The sequence below is a fragment of the Argopecten irradians genome, chromosome 3 (genome assembly GCF_041381155.1).
Source record: "Argopecten irradians isolate NY chromosome 3, Ai_NY, whole genome shotgun sequence".
Lineage (NCBI taxonomy): Eukaryota > Metazoa > Mollusca > Bivalvia > Pectinida > Pectinidae > Argopecten > Argopecten irradians.
Window position 1 is genome coordinate 47,479,653 of NC_091136.1, and position 27,025 is coordinate 47,506,677.

A 27,025-nucleotide genomic window follows, 5' to 3' on the forward strand; every position below is an offset into this window, starting at 1 on the left:
TACAAAGAAATATAAGGTGTGCTCAAATTTATTGTCAAGTTCTCCAAGAAATCATGAGTCCAGAATTTTTAATTAATGTATAAAGAAGCAATGTGTATATACAGTGTTCCATAACAGAATCATAACATCATAATAATAAACTCTGGATTACGACAAAACAAACCTTCAATACTATAGTGTAGCAAATACCTGGTAGAGATCATACATGAACATCTGACCCATCTTATACACCGGAATAGTGGCATATATAGGGCAGTTCATCCCCGCCTTCCCAACCATATAGGGTAGAGCTCCCAGGTGGATATGGTCAGGATAGCTAAGCAGCACAGCATCAATTTGATGAGTGTGTCTGAAAAAAGTTAATAGGTCCCTTAATTGAAATTTAAATGTATGATGTATATATATATGCAAAATTTTAAACCATTTATGATATAATAAGAAAGAAATTTACTTATCTGATTGAAATAGAACAAGTTTTTTTTTTAAATCAAATAGATTACATGACTGTATTGAGTAAGAACACAATACCTTTTTATCCTAAAATTCATACCTTTTCATCCAGAAGTTTTATCTTTTTTTTTCTCTCATGAAATTCATACCTTTTTAATTCTTTGATAAAGTCAAGGTTAAAATCCTCATCCCAACCACAGTCGAGAAGAAATCGGAACTCGTCCACTTGTAACATATAGCATGGTGGTGACTCGTTGTGAGCCCCAGAGAAGGCTTGAAGCTTTACAATAGACGTCATCTTTCTTAGTGTGCTGATTCTATGGTTTCTTCATAAATTATTCTTTAACCTAATTTAAACATAAAGCATGAAAACATTAATAAATAAATGAAGGTCATAGAATGCTGCTAAAACTAAATCATTTAATTTATAATCTACTGGAAAATGTTCTTATCTGTAAAGTGACCTATCATTACAAATTACTATCAATAAAATTTGCCAGCTACACAAGTTTGCAGAAAAATACGACCAAGTTATATAATGAGGTATAGGCTCTCAACATAAATATAAAGTGTGTATGTAAATGTATGCAAAAACAGTATGAAATTAGCAAGTTAACGATAGCCATTAACTTATGAACATGTAACGGGAGAGAACAAAATGAAGCAGCCAGATTGGGGATCAAACCCTGGACCTAGTCTCTGAACAACAGCCAGATGCTCATATCCACCGAGCTATATATCTACATGGTCACTGATCGTGATGATTAACCCAATCCAATTACGCTACATTCTTCCTTCCTTTCTCCAAATTAGAAAATATGTGTAAACCAGAGGGATCTTGGCGCCCGCCAAAGAAAGATCTACATATGACAATGGAAAGATGGATCTTTTCACTTTTACTACATCCTACATAAGAAATTTGAGATAAAATTAAAATCCCTTCATTACTTTCTGAGATATACCGCAGTAACAAACTTCAATTATCAAAATTCAATCTGATGATGGTAGGCTAAAAATTTAACATGCAAATATCCCTGCTAAGCATTCTCCCAATGTTTGAAACATTAGTAATATACGATAAGCTTGCTGATTTTTAACAGAATAGGGGAAAATGTAGCAGACAACCAGGATCTAACTCAAGATAATTTCTAATACTTACTGGTGATTTTTGAGTGACCTTATGACATGGTGCAAAAATCTTGGATGTCAAACATAACTTAAAATCCATTTTATCTTCTTTCACAGTCTTTATCTTAAATCTTAAAATCTTAAATCTGGTTAGTGTGGTATATAGTTAGATTTGACTATACAAATAGATATAGGCAAATCTGGAAACATGTATAAAGGGTAAATGGGACATTCCTGTTCATAAAGTCAGCGTACACATCGAAAATTGATTAATGAATCTAATCTAGCTAATAAGGGCGCAGCCCTTCGTGCCCAAAGGGCATGAAATGCGAAGCACTTCTAAGGTAACAGATATACAAAAATATAAGAAAAAACACAATCTTCAAAATTCAATCCTACACACTGACAGCCAGTTTGCGGCTGCCATTTTGTCATATATATGGGGAGGTTGTGCGTTGCTCCGGTACTGCTCTCCCCAGTAAATATATATTTAACTCATCCAAATATATAACAGGAGTAATTAAACATTTTTTATCATTTTTTAAATACTAATAATAACACTTTAAAAATTAAAAGCTATTGAAAGCAGTTAAAATATCCACGAAGCGAAGATGAGCACAAGGAATCATGACGTCACATCACGTCAACAAATGGCGCGTAATCATAGGATTCGCATACGCGGCACTCCAGGCCTTGTATGGACACAGAGAAATCCGAATCTTTGAGTTCATTTCTTTGAGTTAACGTTTATGCTAGACAATTATTTACTTCTATAGTTTGAAGTGCGTCCTTTTATTTCTAAATTATGTCTTCTACATGAAATAGAAAATAAAATAAACAAGTAGAGCTTCGCTCTTCCTATGCCGTTCATGATTCATATCAAAACATCTGGCTGCACCCTTTAAGGCATTGCCTTCAGTCATATTATCCGTAAAACGGCAGATTTTGTCATCTAATTTCTGATGCTTTTGGAATTCTTCATCGTGGCAGGTTTGTTTTACTCAATATTCACACAAACGAGTTGTACAGTGTTAAACACAGTCTGCCTAACGTGTTATATTATAGCTTTGGACTCTTTGGAGCATGGAGTCCAGGAGTGTTTAATCCCTATTGAGATTCCTCCTCTAGACTCTTTTATATTCGGACGTTTGATAGATGTCTCTCGTCCGACGAGAGACATCTATCAAACGTCCGAATATAAAAGAGTCTAGAGGAGGAATCTCAATAGGGATTACAGGAGTGTTGTGTTCGGCCCCGTGTGAAGAAAGCAGTTAAGCATCATCTAGGTTAAAGCTAGTTGATAGTAATCAAAATTACCTCATGTATAATTGCAAAACTTGGATACATTGGTGCTTGTCTATTTAGACTCCAGTGATAATTTTCTTCATCTCCCGCCGTCGATGTTTTTGTCACACTTCTTTTTCATGGTGGCTGCCATTTTCTAACGGGCAGATAACTCTACACTTCCGGTGAACTTTGCATACTACGAATGATGCAGACATTGATTCAGCAAGAAAAACATCTGTGTTAGATGACTAATTTTACTTATTAGCTCTTACATTCTGATATTTTTTGTACAGAAATGATCAAAAGGGATGACAATGATAATCCTCCTTTCAATATTTGGACCCCTTTTGGCGGGATGTGTCATTTTGGCAATAGTGATGTATTCTTCCTTCATGGCTAACCCAGATTCCCGTAAGGTACAGTAACACTGCATCAGATCTAGAGGTGTCTGCTCTGTCCTACTGACCGATTTTTGATGATATTGTCATATTGTCAATAATTTGCCTATTTTCAAAGTAAGGTTCTTTACATGGTTTCTCATCTGTTTCTGAATTTCTGGTTTAGTAACATATTTTTAAATGAGCAAGAGGTTGAAATTGTTTGTGAAAATGTGGAATTTTTTGTTGCTCTTTATCGTATATGCACTTGATAGATATAGGCTAGTGTCGTCTTACATTTACGAAAACATGGATGTTATGTGTGGAGTAATCTCTAACAATACTCACATACTTTTACGTGTAGTTGATGAAGTTGTAAACATTTTTATTTTTTAAAATGTTCATTAATGTATAGGGAATTTAGACTTAATTGGTTTCTCATTATAAAAATAGAAAAATTTTACTTTTATCATACAGAATATTCATTACCATAATTATGTACCCAATAAGTGCTAAAGGGTGCTTAAAAATGAAAACAAAAAATAATGAGGCGCTTAAAGGCCCACTACCTTTAAACATAAAGGTTTCTTAAAAACATTTATAACATCAGAAAACAAATATTGATAGCCTAAGATATGTTTATAACACCAAACATATGCAAGATTTCTTCTGTAATATATGATAACGGTTGAGAGTAATTTCGCTGTTTTGCTGTCTGTCACAGTGATAATCATGCAACTACCTCGCATTATTTAGGATGATGGCAGGAAACATATAAGATGTCCCGCCTTATGAAAATTACCATTTTATTTATTTTAATCAAATTGTTCAGAAGGTGATTATACGTGTAGTACGTATCAATGGTAAGTTAAGAACTTTTGCAACTCTACAAAATTATCAATCTCATTTTACATTCTATTTTACAAAATTAAAAGCCGTTTCGGAAAGGTAGTGGGCCTTTAAAGATGCTCCACCGCTGACAAATGTTTTTTTTTCACTATCAAAAACAGGAGCAGAAGATTTAGTATTTTTCTTCAGTTACAAAAATTACTTCCTTTACACCATTACCACAATTAAAAAGTTTGAGCTACTTATTTTACTTTATGAAAAACAATTAATTGCATCCCGAAAAAATTCTGTGGCACTATATCCTATATGGAATTAAGTACTGATTGCGCATGCACCAAAGGCAAAATAAATCACTTTATACTATTTTTTGTGTTAATTAGACATATATATACATGATTAAACACCAATTATTGTTCAAATGATGAATATCATTTTTGCTCTGTCGGCGGTGGAGCATCTTTAATGAAACCAAATTTAGATAAGCCTTTCATAAAATTATTAACAAAGTAACCCATAAATCAAAAAGAAATCAAATAAAGAAAATATTGGTTTTCATATTTTCAGATTGCACTTAATTTGGGGTCAATGAAACTGAGGCCTCAAAAAGGGGGAGGGGTGCTTATGGGAAGGGGGTGCTTATTGTGCTATATACAGTAATTGTTCCAGCTGGCTGAGTAATACAATTTTTTTGCCATATAAGTCACTAATAAGTAATAGCTTATTTTTATGACAGGTACATACATATAAAATTATATACCAGTATTTGAATATTAGAAAATTATTCAATATAAATATATGATTTTATATTGAATATATGAATGTTCTAAAGGAGATGGCCGAGTTCAAAATTTTCACTTTATATCAGATGAATGATGCGGATGTTGTCAAACGCGAGGCTAAGGAATCTGAATTAATCAGACTTCTCAAACCTAGTTTGAACAGTGCTCATTCAAACTGTTTCTGAACTTTTTTGGTCGTATATGTAACATCATAGTTAGATGCGACTTCATGGTACTTTTTTCGGACGCAGATATATGATGACGATGATATGTGTAAATGTAGTTCAATCAGTTAATGGCCCTGTCTTTTGCTTAGCACATGGCGTGTTCGAATCCCGCCGAGCACAGGAAATATTTTTATATTTTCATGTTTTGTCTTTTATTTAATCCGACATTGTATTCTTTGTATTCTTCTTCATTGATTGTTTATATCTTGTCTCTTAGCAAATGACGTCATGAACTATGATGTCATAATACGTCTTCAATAAACAGTCTGAAGAGCTCCCTTGAATGGGGCGAAAGCACTCACTAGTCAGTCGCTATTGTTTTTCTTATAGATTTCATCCGTAAGGATTTTTCTTTAAATTTATCATATGATTTTCAGCCACCACAATTAAAAAGTTTGACGGGCTGATTGTCTGCTTATTTTACTTTATGAAAAACAATGATAATTGCATCCCGTAAAAAATTTGCATTATGTCGAGTGTCTCTACCCTGTGGCACTATATCCTATATGGAATTAAGTACTGATTGCGCATGCACCAAAGGCAAAATAAATCACTTTATACTATTTTTTGTGTTAATTAGACATATATATACATGATTAAACACCAATTATTGTTCAAATGATGAATATCATTTTTGCTCTGTCGGCGGTGGAGCATCTTTAATGAAACCAAATTTAGATAAGCCTTTCATAAAATTATTAACAAAGTAACCCATAAATCAAAAAGAAATCAAATAAAGAAAATATTGGTTTTCATATTTTCAGATTGCACTTAATTTGGGGTCAATGAAACTGAGGCCTCAAAAAGGGGGAGGGGTGCTTATGGGAAAGGGGGTGCTTATTGTGCTATATACAGTAATTGTTCCAGCTGGCTGAGTAATACAATTTTTTTGCCATATAAGTCACTAATAAGTAATAGCTTATTTTTATGACAGGTACATACATATAAAATTATATACCAGTATTTGAATATTAGAAAATTATTCAATATAAATATATGATTTTATATTGAATATATGAATGTTCTAAAGGAGATGGCCGAGTTCAAAATTTTCACTTTATATCAGATGAATGATGCGGATGTTGTCAAACGCGAGGCTAAGGAATCTGAATTAATCAGACTTCTCAAACCTAGTTTGAACAGTGCTCATTCAAACTGTTTCTGAACTTTTTTGGTCGTATATGTAACATCATAGTTAGATGCGACTTCATGGTACTTTTTTCGGACGCAGATATATGATGACGATGATATGTGTAAATGTAGTTCAATCAGTTAATGGCCCTGTCTTTTGCTTAGCACATGGCGTGTTCGAATCCCGCCGAGCACAGGAAATATTTTTATATTTTCATGTTTTGTCTTTTATTTAATCCGACATTGTATTCTTTGTATTCTTCTTCATTGATTGTTTATATCTTGTCTCTTAGCAAATGACGTCATGAACTATGATGTCATAATACGTCTTCAATAAACAGTCTGAAGAGCTCCCTTGAATGGGGCGAAAGCACTCACTAGTCAGTCGCTATTGTTTTTCTTATAGATTTCATCCGTAAGGATTTTTCTTTAAATTTATCATATGATTTTCAGCCATCGACACTAACGTAAGACCGGGGGCCCGAGGCCCCTTAAATTTGCTACGGGCCCCCTGATTGTCTGCCGTTTGTGGCCCGGCGGGCCCCTGACTATTTTACAAGAAAAATGATATTAAGAACAGGTAATCCACTGAATTTGCATTATGTCGAGTGTCTACCGATCTAACTACGAGCACTAATAATTCAGTCCCACTCTCGCAAACGTGTAACGAACGAATAAGGTACGTGAATCTTTGATGTTAGCGGCGTCACCGAAACGCTTGTTATAAATACAATCCAATACCTTCCTATCATAAGCGTCGGAAAGACTTTGATTACATTCCAAGATGTCGTTTTTGAGTAGATGGTTGGGAATTAACTCCTCCACCAGCGAAAAAAACAAAAACCTCTCAAGAAATACAACAAAGTAATCAAATATATGAAAAAATGAAGAATCTGATGATGATGATGAATTCGATAATATATGCAAACAAGACTTGTTGCAGTTACAAAGGAAAGCGTTTAAGCTTTTAATGGAAAATTGAAAATAAATATGAACAATCAACGATCAATTTTTGTGTGATTTTCTTTTATTAAACCTACTGAATCTAAATTGGTTCAAAGGAAAAACATCTCCGAAAAGGAAGAAATTACTTCATTCATCAATATATGATTATTCTAGAAGAATTAAAAATATCAATATTTAATTTGATCAAAATCCAGGGCCCCCTGATTTCCATCAGGGCCCCCACTTTTATCATCAAAGGAGCCCGGAGGTCTCCTAAGCAAATAAAGTTAGTGTCTAAGCCTGATTTTATATATATTTATTGAAACAATATTTGAGTGTTGCAGTTGATATTCATAATTTGTAAGTGTCAGCTTACTACAGTTTTTTAATATAATCAATAGCAGTTACAGCTAGTATACACAGAAAAAAGACACAGTGTGATGTGGAATGTATGATAGCTAATTATAGTATGACTTGATTAGTATAGGTATATATCCACAGTTTTGATACTGCAGTATTTATTTGCTTGCAAAGTCCCTTTCAACACATGATCATCCTATCTCCCTATGTATTTCTATTGTATAGATTGTCACTGAAATCTGATAGGTAAATACCTTTATCTCACCTCAGTGGTATACTATAAAAGCTTATTCCTACTATCCTACACTCAGCCATAAGATTATCTTAAAATTGTCTGAGGATGTACTATTCTTTTAATGTTTTGTAGGTTGTTAGAACTAAACTAATAACATTAACTAAATACATTTTGTATTTGTGTGAAACATATTTCATCATCAATTACTGAAGCCCAGGCACACGTTATCACAATCACAGGGACCTGGCACGAAGAAAATTAACCAATAATATACATATATATATATTATAGTATCAAGGGTATGAACTCCGCGGTCGAGAAAAACGGACCGATTTTTTTAAAACCGTGATTATTTTAATAAATGGGTTCTATACAACATTGACGGATATCTTACCTTAAAGAGAAATAATTTTTCTTTCCATTGAGTCCTTGATGAACAAAATTGGCCAAGTATTGACGAAGTTATGGCTTGATGAATCGGGAAATTTGCTAAAAATATGCTAGGTAGACATTTCCCTGTCCGGTCGAAATGTCGTCTCAGCTCTAATGGGCACCTCAAAAACCAAGCCAAAATCACAAAATCTAGGCTTGTGGTGGTAAAGAGTACCCATAACTGTGTTCATCCACAATCTACTTTGGAGGTGTCATGACCCGTACTTTGTAGAAACTCCATTTAAACATCGGGTAGCTCACTTACTTTACCCGTCACCGCCATGTTCATTTTTCTCTCGGAACTCTTCTTGACTTTACATATCATGACTACATTATGCAAATTATGTAATGTTGTGCTTGTGTGTAAACACAAGAAGCGTTCCGAGAGAAAAATGAACATGGCGGTGACGATTAAAGTAAGTGAGCTACACGATGTTTAAATAGAGTTTCTACAAAGTACGGGTCATGACACCTCCAAAGGAGATTGTGGATGGGTTATGGGTACTGTTTACCACCACAAGCGTAGATTTTGTGATTTTGGCTTGGTTTTTGAGGTACCCATTAGAGCCGAGACGACATTTCGACCGGACATGGAAATGTCTACCTAGCATATTTTTAGCAAATTTCCCGATTCATCAAGCCATAACTTCGTCAATACTTGGCCAATTTTGTTCATCAAGCACTCAATGGAAAGAAAAATTATTTCTCTTTAAGGTAAGATATCCGTCAATGTTGTATAAAATCCATTTATTAAAATAATCACGGTTTTGAAAAAATAGGTCCGTTTGTCTCGACCGCCGAGTTCATACCCTTGATACTATAATATATATATATGTATACTGTTGGTTAAAAAATTTTCGTGCCAGGTCCCTGTGATCACAATTGCAAATTAATAGTGCCTTCTCCACAAAGATAGATTAAGACAATCAAGTTAATAAAATACTTGAGCGTAGAAACAAAAATAAGGTAAATATGAAAAGGGATCAGCACAGTGATAGAAATATGATAAATTAAGACTATGAAAAAATTTAATTACATGTACATGTACATTGACAATACTCCAGGGGTTCCGATCACTTACGATCTTTACACACCTGGACAATCTCATAGAAAAACTGAAGGCAGCTCAGAGGAAAAACTCTGAACCAATCACAGGCCTGTAAAAATTTCGTTTTGAAGACTACAGAGAGAGCGACATTCGATTTCAAAGCCACATAGTCAACCATAGTGTACCTTTATTTGACTCTTTTGATGTATATCAAAGGACTAAATTACCTGTTTTTGAAGCTTTTTGTTCTGTTGCCTCCAGTTTTACTATGGGATAGTCCAGGTGTGTAGAGATCATATGTGATCGGAACCCCTGGAGTATCGAAGATGGTACCTGTACTACGGTGGAAAAAATCACTGGTGTATTCTTTACTACAGAATACATGTATGTATGGTCTGGTATCAAGTAACTTAATCATAAAATACGCTCAAGAGGCCAGGTGATCAGGGATCAATTTAGGTTTTTGGGGAAACTACCCTTTTTCAAAATAGGGGAAAAGTTTGTCGAAATATAGGGGAATTTGAATCTACTTATTTTGGTCCAAAATTCAGGGCTCGAATTTTACAATTTTTGTCATTTGCTAAAAATAGCAAGTGCCTTAAATTTGTACTTGCTAAAATGCATTTTTATTTATAATTAAATATCCATATTTAAATTACAGTTTTGTTACATATAAAATCATTTATATCATGTATGATGTTGTGAGGTGAAAAGGTACATAATGTATATCAACAACATTTTAGTAAGAACTGGGTCCCTATTTTTTCTAATACAACAATTTTTCACAATCATTATGACATTTTTACAGATGTCCCTGATAAAAACCACTTGCTAAATTAAGCCAGTGCATATTTTTATCAGTTTTATCACTTTTATAACAGCCTGAAATTCGAGCCCTGCAAAATTGTATTCATTTTGACGAAAAAGTACTATAAAACAACTAATTTTATTTTTAGATTTAGTAAAGCAAGATTTTAAGCTCAACAACGAAAAATTTGAGCTTATCATAAAATATGCAGTAGCTGTATGATAAATATGAAGAAATATGCAAACCAAAGTCTAAAAAAAATAATGAAAAATAAATCACAGGGGAAATTATGTTACAAAAACGGTCATTTTTTAGCTTCAAATGGGAAATTTTTCAATCTTCAGGGGAATTTTAGGCCAGAGGGGAATTCATTCCTTGAGGGGAAATTTACCCATAAACGGTAATAAATCAGAGCTAGATTGATCCCTGGTGATGGCAGTAGTTTCAAATGACATGTGATCATGATAACACTAAAGAATTGTTTTTTCATATATTTTTTTAGCAGGATATAAAGAAATTGGAACCAAAAACATTCCTGAAAATCATTGCAAGATCAAAGGTAAAAAGCTTTGCTATTTAAATTTTGATTATTTAAAAAAAAATTACAATAACTATAATAGCATTGTCAAGATTAAGCATTCCTAATTCTGTAATTTTTTTATTCATAAATGTATTTGGAATCAACCATAATATTTATTATGAAATTTGAAGACGAAACAATAGACAGATATGTTTTCAACATTTATTTTTGCAGGTATTTCCTGTTGTAAGCAACAATGGCTGGAGATTGTTTACCTACTCTCACAACACCAGGGTGTGGACACAGAGTTTCCTAGGGGATGGAGAGGATGACAGGATCCTTGTATATACAACTTACTGTAAAATGCCTGCTTCATCACAGGTAGGAGTCTTTGTTCTTTTCTGAATAAAGACATATTTTTGTCTCATTTCGAACAAGAGGCCTAGAGAGCCTGTAACACTCACCTGGCTTGTTAACACCTTGTTTCTGAATCATGATTTCATTCATTATCTTGATACTTTATGCAGTTTAATTGTTCAATGTTAATTTCTTGTATATAGGTTGTATACCAGACTATCCGTGACATTGGTAAACTAAAGGACTGGAAGCCTGGCGTGGTCACTTGTAGTTTGGTGAAATCCAACAAGGGAGGTAAATCTGGTCCACCCAACCAGTCACCTTACAAGATGGACAAAGGCATGGGACAGGATGTTATACAAGAGATTGTCATAAATACCAAGTCTCAGGACTATACAGAGGAAGTGGTGCCTCAACAGTATATCAGGTAAGGCAACACCACAGGAAGTAGTGCTTCAACAGTATATTAGATAAGGCGACACCACAGGAAGTGGTGCCTTAACAGTATTTCAGGTTAGGCAACACCACAGGGAGTGGTGCATCAACAGTATATCAGGTAAGGCCACACCACAGGAAGTGATGCAACAACAGTATATCAGGTAAGGCGACAGGAAGTGGTGCCTCAACAGTATATCAGGTAAGGCGACACCACAGGAAGTATATCAGTTAAGGCGACACCACAGGAAATGGTCCTCAACAGTATATCAGGTAAGGCGACACCACAGGAAGTGGTGCCTCAACAGTATATCAGGTAAGGCGACACCACAGGAAGTGGTGCCTCAACAGTATATCAGGTAAGGTGATATCACAGGAAGTGGTCCTCAACAGTATATCAGGTAAGGCGACACCACAGGAAGTGGTGCCTCAACTGTATATCAGGTAAGGTGATACCACAGGAAGTGGTCCTCAACAGTATATCAGGTAAGGCGACACCACAGGAAGTGGTGCCTCAACAGTATATCAGTTAAGGCGACACCACAGGAAATGGTCCTCAACAGTATATCAGGTAAGGCAACACCACAGGAAGTGATGCCGAAACAGTATATCAGGTAAGGAGATACCACAGGAAGTGGTGCCTTACCAGTATATCAGGTAAGGTGACACCACAGGAAGTGGTGCTTCAACAGTAAATAAAGTAAGGTCATGAGATACCACAGGAAGTTGTGCCTCAACAGTATATCAGGTAAGAAAACACCACAGGAAGTCTTGCCTCAACAATATAACAGGTAAGACGACACTACAGGAAGTGGTGCCTCAACAGTATATCAGGTAAGATGACATCACAGAAAGTGGTGCCTCAACAATATAACAAGTAAGACGGCACCATAGGAAGTGGTGCCTCAACAGTATATCAGGTAAGGAGACACCACAGGAAGTGGTGCCTCAAAGTATATAAGGTAAAAATACACATCACAGGAAATAGTCCTTGACAGTATATCAGGTAAGGTGACACCACAGGAAGAGGTGCCTCAACAAGTATATAAGGTAAGGAGACATCACAGGAAATGGTAACCTCAACATTATCTCAGGTAAGGAGATACCACAGGAAGTGGTACCTCAAGTGATTAGAATTTAATTACACCCGGTCCACCCCAACTGCGAACGATGCGTGTATATAAACCCCTACCGCTCTACCGCTGACTTGTATCGATGTATTGAATGAGTGTAGTTATTTATAGACTCCAGTACTGTCGCCAAATCCACAGGTAAACTGGTACTGGATGCTACGCTCGGGCCTCTCATCCAGCTTAACGAAACTGAATGGCTAGTTAGCTTAACCGATCTATATATCATCAACAATGCGTCTGTATCTACTTAAAAACAAAACAAATATTCTTCAAATTGCATAAAAATTCACTTGACTAGTATTTCTTTATTTTAGATATTTTAACAAATCTTCATATTTCTAGTAAAACTGCATATGAAACTCCTTATAGATCTAGCGAGAGATGCTCATTACGTAGGGAACCGCCATAACATGTCCTGGCTGCAGGCCGTGTGCAAAAAGTCAAAACACACGTGGGATTTATAAGACGAGTCCTAAACTGTCCTATATTTAGGATTTTCAATAAGTGGTTTGTAATATTATTACAGCAAAACTGACAAGCTAGAAGGTTAGTGGCATTTTAACCGTACTGTTATATATAATTAGCCATCAGCTTGGATCTGGTGCCGTACAGATAGTGAGTTCACTCACGATGTGATTATTGCAAGCCAACGTAAATGCTATCGGAATGCTCTTTAAAGTTTGTTAATGATCTCAAACACACTTAAAACTTATTGTGGCAATATTAAAGTAACTAAATTATAAAATTTTCAAATAGTTCTGATAACTATTCATGTGTAATATCTCCAGACATTGACATGTGTACGGATCGAATACGGCGGACTGCCAATGTTTTTGACATGTTCTGCAAGATATATTTCACTGTTTCAGTTACGGTGGCTAATAAAAGAAAACAAGCACAGTGCAATTATATTATGTTATTTCTTCTAAATACAACACTTTTTGTGCAAGTTGTCAAGCATTTATTGTGAATGTTTTGCAATGAAATTACCACCTTTATAACACTGAATTTGTGGTTCCCCGGACATCGTTTTTCCCCAAAATTTGAATGCGCAAAATATACCGATAGTAGATTTTTTTCAGTATTTAAAGCCATAAGAAAAAATACATGTGCAAAGTACACTGGTGTGTAAGTAACACAAGATTTTACGGTATTTGTAACATTTACGATTGTGTTTGGTATAGCTGATGTAGCCAGAGCGCCCCGCGATTTACCTGTGGATTTGGCGACAGTACTCGAGTCTAAAAATAGCCACGTTGTGTCGGTAGAGTGTTAGCGTTTATCGCTACACGGTACAGAATTTCTCGCTGTGTTACAAATCAATCGATTGACGGTAAGGAACTTCATAATATTTATCATTCGCAGTTGGGGTGGACCGGGTGTAATGTATCAAACGGCAAATGAGGGATGAAAAAACAACTTGTCAAATGAATATAAAAAGACAACCAACAAGTTTCCAATCATTAACATACAATTTATTTCTATGAATAATGTATATTTATTTTCATAACAACTCGTTTTCTATGCGGGATAAGATAGATATATTTTAAAGATCTGCTTACCTAATGTACTGACTGTATTGTAGGCACTGGAACAGAGAGGATAATGGGTGTTGTTGGATGCTGCAGACATCTCAGGATAAATGTCAAGCTGTATTCTTCCTCGTACAACCAGTGGAAGGTCAGTTCGCTCTCCTTAACTATCTACCTTAAAAGGGTATCATAAAAGGGTGCCATAAAGCATCTTTTTGAAAATATATTTGCTTCTTTATGAAACAGAGAGTTATTCCATATAAAATTGATCAACTGGATAAGATGTGATCTTTAGAGAACTTCCTTACCTAAAGTTTGGATCTGAATTTTGATTGTTTCAAAAATGAAAGATTGAGTCTTCAAAAGTTAATACCATCCATACAAAATAATGGAATGTAGTTAGTTACCAAAAAAAAAAAGTTATTATTACAGACATTGACGAATTGGGGTTTCTTTTACACAATTTCCATTGGATTCTTAAGAAGTTAAACCTACTTTGTTTCCAGATATGGACAGTTGCCTGGTCACTGTGTTAGTACACAATGTTTTGCTGCCCAGCGCTGGTGCTACACAAGTCGCTTGCCTCTTGGGATCACTGAGGGACTATCTCAGTCTACGCAAAGTCAAGTCTACCCCCCTCACCAGTATTCGAATGCCAAACTTTATCAACAATAGCCAAACAAGCATGTTTGCAGACTCATCAAGTGATGAGGAACGGGATAAGCAATTCTATGACAGATTTTCATCTCTTAATGACAAACAGAAGTCTTTAGTTTTACAAAAATCAGAATCCATACTGAGACTACGGAGCAATTCTCAGGGCAAATTATCAGGACTTCAGCAACGTCGGTCTCAGTCCGATACAGACATCATAGGAATAGTGATGGGGGACACAGACTCACGGTCCCACCCTATTATACAACCTGCGGACAATGCTCAACACTCATCAAACTTGTTACATTCCAACATTGAACCAGGAGGTAGCCTGTCACAAAAAGGGTTTCACAGTGAACATTCTCCGATAGAAAGTGGAGACCAAAACATTAGAAATAGTGAGGACATGGTGGAACAGAACAAGAAGATTAGGTGTGAGAACGGAGGTATCAATGGCCATGGAGAGACGGAACAGTTGTTGCGCAGAGAGGAGCAGGATACCGACACAGGCAGTGTAGTGTCGTCTATAGAGTCTGAAACGCCACTCGATGATGTGTTTGATCTCTCAGGTACACTTTTATCTTTTGTTGTTTAGAGTTAAGCCATCTTCATCAACATCAGTTTTTTTCTGAGGTTCACAATCATGTCCTCAAGGTTGGCTAGCTGTAAAAGGCCCAATGATAACAGATGATAGTAAATGGAAACTACACTGAAATAGTCATCATAAGTCTATCACTTTAAAGATAAAAGGTTGCATTTGATCCAAAGGTGTCATAAACTTGGCTGATTTTATTTATCATATTCTGAAGTATGGTTTATGTTGTTTTCTAAAGACATGTTTTTATTTGCTCCAGATGCACAACCCACAACTCCAGCTGATGTTGTCAAGTTCATGACATTAGCGAACCAGTCTGCCGCAGACATATTGGCATTGGTAAGATGACAAATGTTTAAACTAGTAGATATCTTCTGTGATCAGTGTGTATCTCTTTTACAAAAGCAATCTCTATGTCTATGTAACTGTAGGGTAATTAGACTCATTAAAGCATCAATGACCAGCTGGTAGTTCAGTCGATACAGCAACTGGCTAGTGTTTAGAGGTCCTGGTTGATTCAAACTCTTGTCTGGACACCAAATTTTCTCCTTACCTGTTGCATAGAAAGTCTATAGATGTATGTTTTTCAAACTTAAATATTCAATGAGATTAATTGTTCATTTGCCAAAGATTGACCGAAGTTGTACATTCAGGAATTACTTCCTTTCATCTGCTGCCTTTTACTTTCAGGCCGTGCGTGTATCTAACATAGAGCTGAGGAAAACACAGAGTCAGCAAACCGAGAGCTCAGGGGGATGGGCGTAAGTAATGGTGTATCTATCATAGGAATGAAGTGTCACAAAGGGGCAAATTAGATAAAAAAGGAATGAGATATAGAGAATGTTACCCCTGTAATCTACATCTAAGAGCTCAAGAGTGTAATGTTGTATCTGTCATTTGCATCTCAATAAAGAGATAAATAAAGAATTGATGAAATAACATTTTCTTAGTTATCAAGTCTATGATTGTGCAAATTAATTTCCGAAATTTTGAGATCTGAAACACCGAAATTTCACCACTAAATTTGAGGCAAAAATATAAAACATATGTTTACTCACCCCAAAATTTAATAATGGGCATATCAAGTCTTTGATTTAGAAGAGCCTAAATGTGTCTTCAGGGGTGAATAAGTTAACTGTCACTCATCAAACTTGGTATTTTATATAAATACATTAAAGAACTGTAAATAATCGGTACAGTAATATGCAAAAATTCTGAAATGTTGATACTCTCATTTCAGATTCTGGGGACTAGAGATGGATGTTGTCATTTTTAAAAAGATTTTTAACCGTTCCAATTCCCTTTTTAGGTAAGTTATGGAGTTTCTCTGAATTTTACATCATTATACCATAATCAGAAACTTCAGTCATACGTTTCATTCAAGTTGTACTCACCATGTCACAATAAGACAGGTGGACTGCTCACTATGGTATCAAGATAAAGTTAATGATATTTCTCTAACAGCACTCATTGTTATTGGTGTTTTCTCTGACTCCAAACATTGCTTAACATATATGTTGTCTTTGCATATTACAAACTGACCTTCGTTGTGGGTAGGTGTTGATTGTTGCGTCATTACTTTGTGAGCGAATTCATGTTGTTTTCTCTGAAAAGTATGATGTTGGGCTTGCAAACATGTGATGTCACAATCAGTACCTATATATCAGCAAAGTCAGATAACTCTGTAAGTCATGTTGTTTTCTATGGAAATGTTATGCTTGAGTTTGCAAACATGTGAAATCACCATCAATACCTGGGTGGAAGGGCAGATACGTCTATAACATGCAAATATGACATCAATGCTAGTTTTCATGACCTTTTTTACAGTTTTGTTGGTAAAGGCCTGATCAATGCTTCACCACAGAGAGTGTTCGAGGCCATCAAGAATCCTAGGACACGCTTCACTTACGATGAAAGTTTGAAAGTAAGGAACCAATTATCACCAGAATCACTGTGTCATTTCCATAATTAATTGTAAATCGGTAATATGATAACTTAAATTCATAACATGTAATGTAATATCATTAAAATGCATTCCTTTGTCTCATCATTCAAAAATATTTTTAAATGTCTTATCATTAAAAACTTATCTGCAGTGTGAAATATGATTTATGTAATATTAAATTGTGGTAATATTATACCAGTGAAATCTAATTCATAATAATATCATGAAGTTGTATGTCAGTCTAAAGAATGTCAGGAACACAATAAAATTGGCTATCGGGTACAATTGTATATGATTCTGATAATGTGAATATACATCTGTTTTTGTGCTGTTAAAAAAGATTGTCATCTAGCCCTCTGTAGAAAGATGGACATGTTTACAAGTATATAAAATCAAATACTTTCTTTATTTCTAGAAAGTTGATGTCTTAAGCAGTATTGCAGATAAAGCCAAAATTGGTAAGACTCTCTGCTTGTCAAGGTCTGACAACATCAATCTGGCATTTTAGCATGGAATTATCACTTTGCTACATTTTGATAAAAATATTTTTGATATCATCATTAAAAAAAAAAGATTCCAACAAAGTATTAAAGTTAAATTGAATTGACTATCCAAAGATCAGGGTCAGAGGGTCAAATTTTCACTCATCTATGTATCTTATTAAACCTTCTATATATGATTGTCGTTTGTTAGTCCACCAAATTCCATATCATATGTAGAACTAGTATTTGGGTAGTTACAACTATTTTGCGGAAAATAGCGATCACTTGAAATCACCTGTTCATGGCATGTTTGTTGTCTTCATTACCATTCGTAGTTCTTAAATTAGTAAACAAAGCCATGTACAGGTGATTTTTATCAGATTGCTAAAAATAGTGTAGTTTATGCTATTTTAAAATAAATATCTTTGTGTTTCTCTTTCAGTTTATTTTTACCACGAGCTTGTGTACATGTTTAAAAAAGAGTGCTTTGATTTCTGTGTCCTCCAAAATGAGCGGATGGATGGGGAGAAATTTGTGATAGCCATGCAGTCTGTTGACTATGGCCTACCAGTACCGAGTGGTACAGAACGAGTCCAGGTTAGTTAGTTATACTCCTTCATCTCTACAGGTGTCAATTTAATGAACTCTCGGTATCAAGTCCAATGTCTATATGTGGAGCAAATGATTGATATTTTTCTTCAACATCAGAATTTTGCACATTTATCTTATGGAGGAACAAACCATTACTTCTGTTTAGTAGACAGTAAAAACAGAAAAAAAAGTCCAACAAACAAGTATTGATGAGTATGGCTGTAGTGTTCATTTATTTTCAACTGGATGGGGAATATTGGAGCGTAAGGTTAATAAACTTGGATTTGAATTTGAAGAAATATGTAAATGTTGTCTTAGAACATTTAAATTTATTGGCTTAATTAGATCTACTCTTCTTATCCTGTAACAAACACTACCCCGTGGCCTACAAAGTAATAGTTGATATGTGTTATTCTGAAGTACCAGTAGACTAAGACTGTCAACATTTCAGATGTTGCCAAGTGGTTGGATCATAGAACCTGTTACTAGGGACAACAAACAGTACTCCATGGCAACATATGTGATGCAGGTATGTGAAACTGAATATGAATTGAATTAACAGACAACCTAACTGTTAGAACAGTATAATTAGTTTCAAACACTAGGGTCTATGATAAAGTACTAATTTATAGCAGTTCATTTTAGTGTTTTTATTATACCTTGGATCAGTCTACACATTGCACGATTTCAGTGTGGTTCTGTATGTTTTATTGAGTATAGATAGACTTCAATGGTTCACGGATGATGGTAGAGAAACAACCAATTGAGGAGATGGTATCCAAGCAACCACTTAGCATAGAGTATCTTCGTCAGTATCTGCGTCCAGCCATCATGTTAGCACGACAAGCATCAGCAGGAGGCTCACTCAGAAAGTGAAAATGATTTCCGCTAACTCAGCCATCATGTTAGCACGACAAGCATCAGGACATGCTCAGGAAGTATAAAGGATTAATGTTCACTTGTGCAACCATCAGGGTGTATTTACCAATCATAGGTACACAACACACTAAGAATAAGGCCGAATTTATCATTAATCTCCATAGTATTTTCTGTTTATTAGGTTGTGTGGCTGTTATATGTTACATTACTGTATCATAGAAAGTCTTTGTAAATAATCGTAGTGTTTAGTATACAAAAGGCTCCACATTTTGATTGATTGTTGAATCAGAGTGGATTCCGACACACTATACTGCCAGATTCTTAGCCTTGAAACAGAAACCCATATCATTATGTTATGATTTACTGTTTGAAAACAGTATGTGTTTATGTTCCTTTTAGACAGAGGACATTCCATTTGTCAACAAACTTGATATGATGCTTGCCAAATAACCAATTATAAATGGTGCACTAGTAATTTTACATGTAGGCCTCTGGTATATTAGTAAAATGTTCTTTTTGCACAGGGACCCTATTCTTATACTTACTGGAAAAAAGGGGCAATTTTCTAAACATTTATTGAAGTCGGAAATTTTAAATTATATATAAATAATCCTGCTATTCAACCTTTATTTGACAGTGTCAGTTTCACATCTTCACACAAATTATAGGACAGCATACATATACATCAAATTGTAAAAGGTTATCTCCAAAATTAAAATATCAAGAGTGATTACCGAAAATGACCACAATCTTCCTTTCTCTGGCAAAACAAATATGGACTTTACAACATCAAATTAAACAACCACTTTTCTAAGTACTGTTAGAATAGGGAGCCTCATCATAGTATCTTATTGTATGTTCTACATCAATGATTTAGGATGTGTCAACATGACTGCAATTTATCCCATCATATTGTTTTGAAAAACAATATAATTCTGTTTAAAGCATTGATCATATATCTATTATATCGAAAAAAATTAGGATCACTTGGTCCCATCCTAATAGAAGGCAAATCAGCACCAATAGGTGTAAGTAACAAATTAACACTACCAAAAGAAGGCTGTTTTTTTTTTTTTGTAAAGTTTACAATATAAAATTCAATGTGACTATTCCAGGACACATTTTAAAACAATGCAATTTTCATAGATTTTAAGATTTAAAAAAAGATTAACATTTATAATGTACATTATTTATATTATCAAACTTATTCAATCATGTTTTAACTCTTTTTAATATGTATTAAAAGATTTTTTTTTTTATTAATAATCATTATTTTGATAAACTTTCATTCTCTATGTTACAGTACCTGATTTAGATTAATTATTAATTAATACTTATTTTATATATATATATTTGTCAAGTGTCTTTTATTATCTATGTCTCCAGTTTATAATAAATAGTAAACTTAGAACAAAACATTGGTGCCAGGTTGAAGATTTTTTCTATGATATGATTGTTAAATGTATTATTAAATTTGCGATTCACAATACTGGTAAGATCAGATTTGTTACTTTAAAAATTGTCAGAATTTTCAGTTAGATATATCCTGTTCTGATCTATTGATTCATATAGTAGTTGGACTTCTTACACAAACAAATATTGTAATAATGATAGATGAATAGATTTTGAAACAAGGGAAATGCAATAATTCTTGTGTAGTCACTTGTTAATGTTTTTTTCATAGTGCTAGTTTGTATACATGTAATATTATTACAGTGCTTACAGATCTTTGTAATGCAATATCAACCTACATTGTATTGTTAACCAAGATTGTTATGTTATTGACAAATGCAACAACCAATTCTATAAACTTCAGCAAACACTGATTTCATTAATTTGAATGTATCTATAAAAGTCATTAAAATGTTAATACTGGAATTAATGAAGAGAACATTAAATATATAATATAGAATTAACTGACAACTGTTTCTTTTATACCATAAGTATTTATTTACACTTCATTTATCAATGGAGGTGCATGCATGTTTATTCAAATTCTTTATATTCCATCATCCAAATTCCTTCGTGTTTCATTTGTAAAGACACAGTGGACCACAAAAATCTGGACAGCAATAATCTGAAAAACACACAATATGGACGAAAATGTCTGAAAACAAATTTTAAATTGACTAAACAAAATTTGTCTATCCAGAAAGTTTGCGATGTATTTGGATTACTGAGGGTCCATTGTAATTGGGAATGAGCTTAGATCAGGTCATTGTGTTAACTGATTTTGTTTCCTTGTAATTTTTGCAGTTTTCGTTGATAGTTTTGTACAATTATGCCTTACTTCATGAAAATATGTTTTTCAAATATTTTGCCTTGTTATACTGTATAGTTGTGTAAAAATCTAGTCACACAATGTCTTCCTAAAAGCACTTTGAGACATCATTATTATTAAAAAAAAATGTCAATATCTTTTATGTTTTCAAGTTATTTAATAACCCAAATGAAGAGAACAAATTTGCACTTAAGTCTAATAATTTGTCTTATTGCAATGTTAAAGGAAAATACTAGAGTAATTTAACAAACAAAAAATATGTACATAAAACATTTTGTGTTTAAATCAAATTGTCACATTTCAGTTAGGGTACTTTAGCAGGATGTAATGACAATAAAGGTAAATCAGAATACATACAGTTTATATACCACTAACGAGAATTGGTTTTAATACTATTGTGTATAAAGAAAATGATGAATTAGTGTCATCATCACTATTGCCTAGCTTTGCCATGTTTATAGATTAGAGAAATCATTCTATCTATTAAATAGTATAGAAATCACTTGTATATTCTTACACTCTAATACTAGTTGATCAATGCAAACAATTCGATGCAGATTACATGGATGTAATATATCTAATCTTACGCTTTGTAAATATTGTTATTATAGTCAACATTTTTGTTATGTTGCTAAATTCTATGTATTATTGATTTTAAGTGTTTGTATTTTTAATGGGTTTTATATATGGTCTTATAGAATAGTGAAGGATTTGGCTTCAGATTACATCTCTGATCTATTTACTGTTTGTATGGGGATCAGATAAACAATAAGGAGAATAGACAAGATTTCAAAATGTTAGTCAGAATTAGTAATTGCCTGAAATGGCTTTAAAATATTTTTACGATACTGTTGCTAGGAATGGTTGTTTGAATGTCCAAAGATTACATGCTGTGTTCATGTGATCTGTCATTTACTTTCCCCCTTTCATTGTGAAGTTAAAGATGCTATCACATTTGTTTGGCAGTAATGACATTGATTTTCATTCAAGGATGAAGGGGTTTAATAAAAAAAAGATACTGGTTTTCTGGATACTCAGGGGGTACCCCATAAAATGGCCATTTTTGTGTAAATAAATAATATTGACTTCATTAAAAAGACATGTAACCAATAGCCAACCTGGTCTGCTATCACTTTTATAATGCTAGTTATAAAAAGATATGTAACCAATAGCCAGCCTGACCTGCTATCACTTTTATAATGCTAGTTATAAAAAGATATGTAACCAATAGCCAGCCTGACCTGCTATCACTTTTATAATGCTAGTTATAAAAAGATATGTAACCAATAGCCAGCCTTGCCTGCTATCACTTTTATAATGCTAGTTATAAAAAGATATGTAACCAATAGCCAACCTGACCTGCTATCACTTTTTATAATGTTGGTTATAAAAAGATATGTACCTGGTAACCAATAGCCAGCCTGACCTGCTATCACTTTTATAATGCTAGTTATAAAAAGATATGTAACCAATAGCCAGCCTGACCTGCCATCACTTTTATAATGCTAGTTATAAAAAGATATGTACCTGGTAACCAATAGCCAACCTGACCTGCTATCACTTTTATAATGTTGGTTATAAAAAGATATGTAACCAATAGCCAGCCTTGCCTGCTATCTCTTATAGAATGCTAGTTGTAATCAGTATATGGCCAGTGACCGATACAGGCCCATTGGACCCATGTGTTCAGTCATTAGTTTTAGATTTTTGTTTAAATCTTGTCTTCATGAAATATATATTGGTGCTTGATCTAGTAATGTATTGTTATTTTTTGTGATAGTTTTCTGCAGTATTATATGGTGCCTATTGTTGCCACTCACTAATACCTTCAACCCCCAGTCACAGAATATCTCTTATACAATGTCAATTAATTATTGAATCGTGTTATTTCTAAAATTTCTAAATACCGAGGGCATTTTACCTAAGGCATTTTGTTTAGTTTTATTTTTTGTGTGGGTTTTTTTTTTTTTTTGCAATCATTTGCATTAATACTTTAGTCTAAGTTATTATGTCAACACTAACTGCCAAGGCCTTTCCTCAATGAACTTAGTCTCTAACATAAACTTACCCAGTACTTTTATTAGATAAAGAAAATTATAAACAATAGTATTGTTGTTCAGAAAAATACTCATTAAGTTTCTAATAGGCATCCTCGATATTCCAGGGGTTCCGATCACTTACGATCTGTACACCCCTGGACTATCTTATAGTAAAACTAGAGGCAGCAGAATAGAACAGGTACATGTAATTCAGTCATTTGATACACTGTACACTGTGGTTGGCTATGTGGCTTTGATGTAAGGTGTCGCTCTCTCTGTAGTCTTTAAAGGAAATCTTTGCTAGCCTGTGATTGGTCAAATGTTTTCCGCTGAGCTGCCTTCAATTTCACTATGAGATGGTCCAGGAGTGTAGAGATCGTAAGTGAATGGAACCCCTGGAGTATCAAGGATGCTAATAGACAAATGCTCAAGTAATCCACTTTTTAGATATCGTACAACACAAATAAATACAATTTGTTTACTCCACATTGCTTGCTTACAATTACATGTATACAAATATACAATTAACTGTATGTTTTATTTAATCATGTTATATCTTTGCTCAATACTCATGTACCTGTTGTAATTCCCCTACCTAGGCAAAGTCATGAATTTTGTGTTTTAGATGTCTTTTTATTTGTTTTTGTTAAAGCTCTATTTTGACAGCTTAATTTAATTTTCCTCTATTTCTTACAGAAATGACAGTGTCTCTAATGTCACCTCACAAGACTTTGATAATGAATTAAAACTGAATAGAATCTGATAATGCATTACCACCATGGTCTGGATTTACAGGTGAAAATATTGACATAGAGTGTACGGTATATTGCTTCTTCTGCGTTCTTTTATAAATGTGTTTTTATTGATAACTGTATCAGGTTTTTTTACCTGAAGGATATCAGAGACCTAAATATTGACTGTGTATGTCTCAAAGCACGTGTTACAAAAAACCACAGTTCAATATATATGTACTGAATTTTTTAGGTCACATAAGATGAAGTCTCAAGTGATCTATTCTAATCATCCTTTGTTTGTTGTCGTGCATCATGCACTCTGTGTCGGTAAACAATTTACATTTTCAACTTCTCCAAAACTGCTGAAGCAATGAAATTAGATGTTAGACTAATCAATATATGTGAAATTTATGTCCCCACCCCCAGAGGGATAGGCCAAAAGTGGTAAAATTGACTAAAATTTAAAAAAAAAAATCTTCTTCTCAACTTGCAGATGTGGTAGAATCAATACTCTTAATAGACAATACCTGTTAATCTCATGGCACAGAGGTCTCAGATTTTCCCCTGGGAAAGGGTGAAATTTACTATAGTTAATATATAGATCCGTGTAATGTTTCGAAAGTGGCTGCAGATCAATTAGTTAAATCCTCAAACAAACACTCTACAAGGAAAAGGATTCAATTGAGTGATGAGAAGGTTAACAGGGTCATTCACTCATTGCTGACACTGCTATAGATGTCTTCCATGTATAGCTTCAGTTGTATGATTCATTGTACATAATCTGTATACATATGGATTTTATGCAAATCACTTGTTAATTCCGTATGCCAATGTTTATGATTAATGTTAGCCAGTTTTTGCTTTTTGTCCGTGGTCCATCGTCCGTCCATCCGTCCGTCCGTCCGTCCGTCCGTCCGTCCTTCCGTCCGTTAACAATTCTTGTTACCGCTATTTTTCAGAAAGTACTGAAGGGATCTTTCTCAAATTTCATATGTAGGTTCCCCTAGGGCCCTAGTTGTGCATATTGTATTTTGGGACCAATCGGTCAACAAAATGGCCGCCAGGCAGCCATCTTGGATTTTGATAGTTAAAGTTTGTTACCGCTATTTCTCAGAATGTACTGAAGGGATCTTTCTCAAATTTCACATGTAAGTTCCCCTTGGGGCCTAGTTGTGCATATTGCATTTTGGGACCGATCGAAGAACAAGATGGCCGACAGGCGCTATCTTGGATTTTGACAATTGAAGTTTGTTACCGCTATTTCTCAGAAAGTACTGAAGGGATCTGTCTCAAATTACATGTGCAGGTTCCCCCAGGGGCCTAGTTGTGCATATTGCATTTTGGGACTGATTGATGAACAAGATGGCCGAACGGCTGCCATCTTGAATTTTGATAGTTAAAGCTTGTTACCACTATTTCTTTGAAAGTACTGAAGGGATCTCTCTCAAATTTCATGTGCAGGTTCCCCTAGGTCCCTGGTTATGCATATTGCATTTTAGTACCGATCGGTGAACAATATGGCCGACAGGACGCCATCTTGGATTTTGACAATTGAAGTTTGTTACTGTTTTATATCTCAGAAAGTAGTCAAAGGATCTTTCTCAAATTTCATGTGTAGTAATATGTTGTAAAAGCTTGAAAAGCAGAGAAAAGATCCCTCTTTCATTTGTCAGACAAAGATCGTTCTTAGGTGGGCGCCAAGATCCCTCTGGGATCTCTTGTTTATGCTAATGACTTGCCTTTTTCACCACATGAAATATTGACTAGTAACTGTCAGTAGTATTGCCCCCCTGTTGGTCTTGCTTAGATCTCTATTATTTATTTTCTATATATTTTAAGATATTTGCACAAGATGTATAACATTTCTGTAAGAGTGGAGAAAGGCAAACTTATTAAATGCTCATGAATCAAAAATCAATTCCAAACCATATGTAATTAAATATATCTCCCGTATGATTAAAAATAAGGGGCTGCAGTTGTTGAATGAATCAAATGCCTCAATATATTACCACAAGCCCTCCACCACTGGGTCACAAGTTCAAATCCCAAGTGGGGCAGTTGCCAAATACTGACCACTGGTTGGTGGGTTTTTCCTAGGTAATCTGGCTTTCCTCCACCACAGAAACCTGGCACATCCTTTAATTATCCTGGATGCTAATTAAGACATTAATCAAATGTTTAAAAATGAAGTTTTGGAAATAGTTGCATATTTTAATATATATTTCTAGATGATACTCATTCAAATTCTATTGTTTTATTCAATCTAATGTTCAATATGGACAAATATTTTATGTAGAATTTAACTATTTTTTGCTTAAATAGTTTGTAATTCAGCTCTACCATAATTTTAACTCCTACAGGATTTATACAGTAAACCATTATTGTAGCATTTTTAGCCCACCATCATCAGATGGTGGGCTATTCAAATCGCCCTGCGTCTGTGGTCCGTCGTCCGCCGCCGTCCGTAAACAATGCTTGTTATCACTATTTCTTAAAAACTGCTGCAGGGATTTTGTTCAAACTTCACATGGAGGGTACCCTTGGTCCCTATTTGTGCCATACAGATTTTGCGGCTGATCGGAAAAACAAGATGGCCGCCAGGCAGCCATCTTTGATTTTGGCAGTTGAAGTTTGTTATCGATATTTCTTGAGAACTACTGAAGGAATTTTGATTTTCCCATTTCTCAAAAAGTGCTGGAGGGATCTTTCTCAAATTTAATATGTAGGTTCCCCTAGGGCCCTTGATGTGCAAATTGCATTTTTGGACCAATCGGTGAACAAGATGGCCGCCA

The 27,025-nt window shown here is 34.5% G+C and overlaps 2 protein-coding genes across 3 annotated transcripts in view; one reads left to right on the plus strand and one right to left on the minus strand.

Moving 5' to 3' along the window:
- The window catches only part of LOC138318841 (cleavage and polyadenylation specificity factor subunit 2-like), a 199,422-nt gene extending 196,370 nt beyond the window's left edge, over window positions 1–3,052 (minus strand). The window contains exons 1-3 of the mRNA XM_069261581.1: window positions 2,896–3,052; window positions 600–797; window positions 190–349 (exon numbers count right to left, since the gene is read on the minus strand). Coding sequence (XP_069117682.1) covers window positions 190–349; window positions 600–748 — 309 coding nt within the window. The 5' untranslated portion in view covers window positions 749–797; window positions 2,896–3,052. The remainder of the gene's footprint in view (window positions 1–189; window positions 350–599; window positions 798–2,895) is intronic.
- Window positions 3,053–26,899, plus strand: LOC138318842 (stAR-related lipid transfer protein 9-like). Of its 2 annotated transcripts, none has more exons than XM_069261582.1 (14): window positions 3,053–3,281; window positions 10,559–10,615; window positions 10,811–10,957; window positions 11,137–11,360; window positions 14,087–14,181; window positions 14,540–15,256; window positions 15,542–15,621; window positions 15,973–16,043; window positions 16,523–16,591; window positions 17,110–17,206; window positions 17,643–17,685; window positions 18,152–18,306; window positions 18,752–18,829; window positions 19,021–26,899. In XM_069261582.1, exons 1-14 carry the CDS (start codon window positions 3,174–3,176, stop codon window positions 19,174–19,176), a joined length of 2,097 nt encoding a protein of 698 aa, XP_069117683.1. In that variant the 5' UTR covers window positions 3,053–3,173; the 3' UTR covers window positions 19,177–26,899. The 2 variants fall into 2 exon arrangements, with proteins under 2 accessions (XP_069117683.1, XP_069117684.1); XM_069261583.1 differs by having other exon boundaries at window positions 10,562–10,615.
- The last annotated feature ends 126 nt before the right edge of the window (window positions 26,900–27,025 follow it).